The 3732-nt window shown below is 44.2% G+C and overlaps 1 protein-coding gene across 1 annotated transcript in view; it reads left to right on the top strand.

Moving 5' to 3' along the window:
* The first annotated feature begins 3413 nt into the window (after positions 1-3413).
* Positions 3414-3732, top strand: part of UBE2R2 (ubiquitin conjugating enzyme E2 R2) — a 14521-nt gene continuing 14202 nt past the window's right edge. The window contains exon 1 of the mRNA XM_009275326.2: positions 3414-3503. Coding sequence (XP_009273601.2) covers positions 3480-3503 — 24 coding nt within the window. The 5' untranslated portion in view covers positions 3414-3479. The remainder of the gene's footprint in view (positions 3504-3732) is intronic.

The following is a 3732-nucleotide window of genomic DNA, read 5'->3' as shown; positions in this document are numbered from 1 at the left end:
TTGCTCTGCTTCCATTGCTGCAGCCACCCCCACAGGGCATTTGCCACCATCCATGAGTCAGTATAGAGATAGAGCACTGGCCACTTTTCTCCATCAGCAATATCTAAAGCCAGCTGGATGGCCTTTACTTCTGCACCGTTTGAATAAGCTTCTTGTGCACCTCCAGCCTTCTCAGTCGGTAGAGCATGGGAAGCTGAAAAGTCCCTGACTAGTGTAAGTACTACTTAGGAACAACTAAAACATCGGTGTTATCAACATTATTCTCATCCTAAATCCAAACCACAGCACTGTACCAGCTACTAGGAAGGAAATTAACTCTATCCCTGCTGAAACCAGGACAGGGACTGAGCTGCATCTTTAGTCCTAAATTAGTTTGTCTGGTTGTAACTGAGCTAACAAGAAGCTGCCATAAAACACTGCTGCTCTGTAGCACCTAGCAGTGCCTGCCTGAACTTAGCAGAAACAAGCTCAGATAGCTGATTTGCCTTACATTACTGAAATTGTAGGGGAGAAACCTTTCTGTGAGTTACTGCTTTATTTAAAAAAGTTTATTGCCTAATTTGGTCTTTTTGTCTCTTAACATGTTTAGAATTGGGCTTTTAGTGAAAAAACTGACCTGTAATCGTGGCTGTTGCTGCATCTTTGCAAGCAGTCTTGCAGCTTGTCTTGGAAATTCTTGGCTTGCTCAACCCACTCAGAAACTCAAATAGCATTCAGTGAGAGCAGAGTGGGATTACATAATTTCCCATGATTTCTCTTACAGAAGGGATGCAGAGTAATTCTGTGGGGCCTGTTTGTAATGCCCTGGAAAAGCATTTGGTTTCACTTTTCAAATTCTGAATGATCTCAACATAGAGACCTGAAAGTGATGATTCTTTTTTTGTTTGGAAAAAATTCCTGCCTGTAATGTGGGGTTTCCTAGTTTGGTGGCTTTTGGCTCTGAAAATCAGGTTTGTAGAGAGGCTTCACTTGCTTTATGCTCCAGTACAGCATCTCAATGTGCTAAACACAGGCTAGTTAGAAATGGCTTATCAACAAGTAATGTGACTCTGATTTCTCTACGCATACGACTGGTTACAGGCAAGCTTGGGTCTCAGCTGCTTCCACATGAGAAGAAAAGGTTTCTCTAATTTCTCTCCAGTTGCATTTTCTGGCACCAGAGCTCAAGAAGCATCCTTCACGTGGCAAAACACCAGCTTTATTTAGTTCCGCAATGATTGTTATTGCTGGCAGGCAGATAGCCCTTTCCTATTAAAGAGTTGTGGCTGCAAAACAGGATTTAGAAGTTTGAAACAATCTTCCAGGATCCTGCAGCTTCTGCATGAGTCTGCGTCGCATAGAGAGACCATAATTGGTGCTCCAGGCTTGGACCTCTCAGTGGTCTTCTTGAGACAAAACCCTCAGGGTTAGACAATTTGAGAGCAGAGGGTTTTTACTGAGAGGAATGAGACCTACTTCCTCAGCTCCTTGACCATGTATGTGGGATTTAAACCTGGTAATGCTGGTACACTACTGGTGGTATGCTTTTTTTGGTCGCCTAGAAACTATACCTGTGTAGAAGACACACGGATTCTGCCAAGAAATCTTGTAGCTAGCTCAACCCTGAGTTTTGTTGTATCTTGCATTTTTAATCTCAGTCCTTGGGCTGTTTTGTGTCTACAAAACTGCATGTCAGCACAGGAATGGGGTTTCTTGGGAAAACCCCAGTGGTCCGGAGGAGTTTGCAGCTACATGATGCAAGCACTTGCTCTGAAGTGAATCTGCTCTGCCCTGGGTGAATCTCTGCTCTGCTCTCAGTGCAGGGTGGCATGTTGTAGAGCCAGGCATGTCCTTGTTGCAGCAGACATTCTTTTCGGCAGTGGTGTGGTGACAAGAGGCATTTGCTTGCTCTTCTTGGAGCAATGCCATTTGTGTAACTGACCTCAAACTGGGGGCTAGGATTGTTTAAGCGGATCATAAATCTCTTGGTTCTGAGTGTGCCATGGCACACGACTGCGGGGTGAGGACTCAGTGCTGCTGTAACATCCCCACATACAGTCAGTATCATGAGTGGGCACATGCAGAATGTAAAGCCATGTGAGCTGCTGAATTTGTTTCATGAAGGTGAACAGAAAACCTTCTTTTCTTGGCTACCCGGCACTCTGGCCCCGTAAAATTTGAGTTGCAAAGCAAAGGCTTATGCTGATCTATAAGTAAAACTGTAGCCAGGCACTTAATCACTCAGTAATCCAGTTTGTTTGCTTGCCTGCTTCTGTGAATAAAACTTCCCATAGTCTGTCCTGTTGAACAAGGTCACCCATGTCCAAGTGGCATGGTTAGATGCTTAAGTGGAAGGGGGTGACCTGGGATTCTGCTCTCACCATGTGTAACTTGCTTTTGGGATCTGTTCTTGCATTCTCAGTCACACGTGAGCCCGGCTGTGGTGCGGGGGCTGGGAGATGCTTCTCTGGAAATCCCACGCTAGACTGGTGGTGGGACTTTCTCAGTGGGCTGAGCAATGCTGAGGGAAGGGTTTGTGCTCCACAGCGCAGCAAGCAGTGTGCGAGTCCCCCTTTCAGAGGGGAGCATTTTTGGCACTTAATCAGTCCATATTCATCACCCTTTCCTACTGGCTGTCTTTTCTGACTGCTGTGAATGGCAGGACAGCACAGAAAAGTTAATATCCAGTGCTGGGATCTCCGCAGTCTTCCCACAACTGACTCAACTCTGAGAGTCTTGCCCCATAGCTGGCTGCTGACCTCAGAGGCACTGGAAGGTAATGTTTGCTGTCATCACCCATCAATATTTGGTTCATCAAGTTGCACTGATTTATTAAACAGACACAGATGGTATGCAGACTTGGGAAATGCTTGTGGTGGCAAGAAATGTAGTATTAGGAACACAGGTAGATGGACAGCTTAACTCTCGCACAAGAAAGGCAAAAAAACTTTGCATCTCAGTAGAGCAAGTATCTAACAATTTTTTTCTCTGCACAGAAAGAATAATTTAAAATATTTGCACAGGCAAACGTAAAACAGGTCTCTTCACCTTAGCAAACATTTTTAGCCTGCTGTCTCTCTGGGTTCAGAAGCAGTAGTATCTTGAGTTCCAGCTTTTCAAATCTATTTTACCCTGCTTAACAACAGTTGTTGGATTGTGCTTCTAGAATTAGGACGTGGTAGATGCCTTTTGGCCTGTTTTCTGAGCATTACCAGCCCAGGTCAGTCCTGGTGTTTAGATTTTTCTTGTTCAATTAAGTTTTTGCTCGTAAGAAATTGTAGAGTTCTCTTGTGGGGCCACATGGGCACTGGTGTGTAAAGTGAACAATTTAATGGCCTTAATTGAAATTGTTTTTTTCCAGTTTTTCACTATAATGGTTGCTTGTTGATCTCTCTTCTTGTTCTGTTTCATAACTAAAATATTTTGCTTTTTTCCAGGCTCACATTAAATTTCCTATTGACTATCCATATTCACCACCTACCTTCAGATTCCTGACCAAAATGTGGCACCCCAACATTTATGAGGTAAGGTGTTTTCTGAAAAATCTTTTTCTCAGCCATGTGAGAAGGCTTTCTACTTCCTTAAACTTCTGGAAGTATTGAAGGTACTAAACGTTTCTAGCCATAACTAAAGCGGTTAGCTGTTGTCAGCTTCATGTTTGAACAGTGTCGTGGTTTAATCTCAGCTGGCAACTGAGCATCACACAGCTGCTCGCGCACTCTCCCCCTGCCCCAGTGGGATGGGGGAGAGAAT

This window comes from Aptenodytes forsteri, unplaced genomic scaffold, assembly GCF_000699145.1.
Source record: "Aptenodytes forsteri isolate BGI_AS27 unplaced genomic scaffold, ASM69914v1 Scaffold266, whole genome shotgun sequence".
Classification (NCBI taxonomy): Eukaryota; Metazoa; Chordata; class Aves; order Sphenisciformes; family Spheniscidae; genus Aptenodytes; species Aptenodytes forsteri.
Note: the sequence above shows the minus strand (reverse complement) of the source record. Positions and strands in the feature narration are given on the sequence as shown.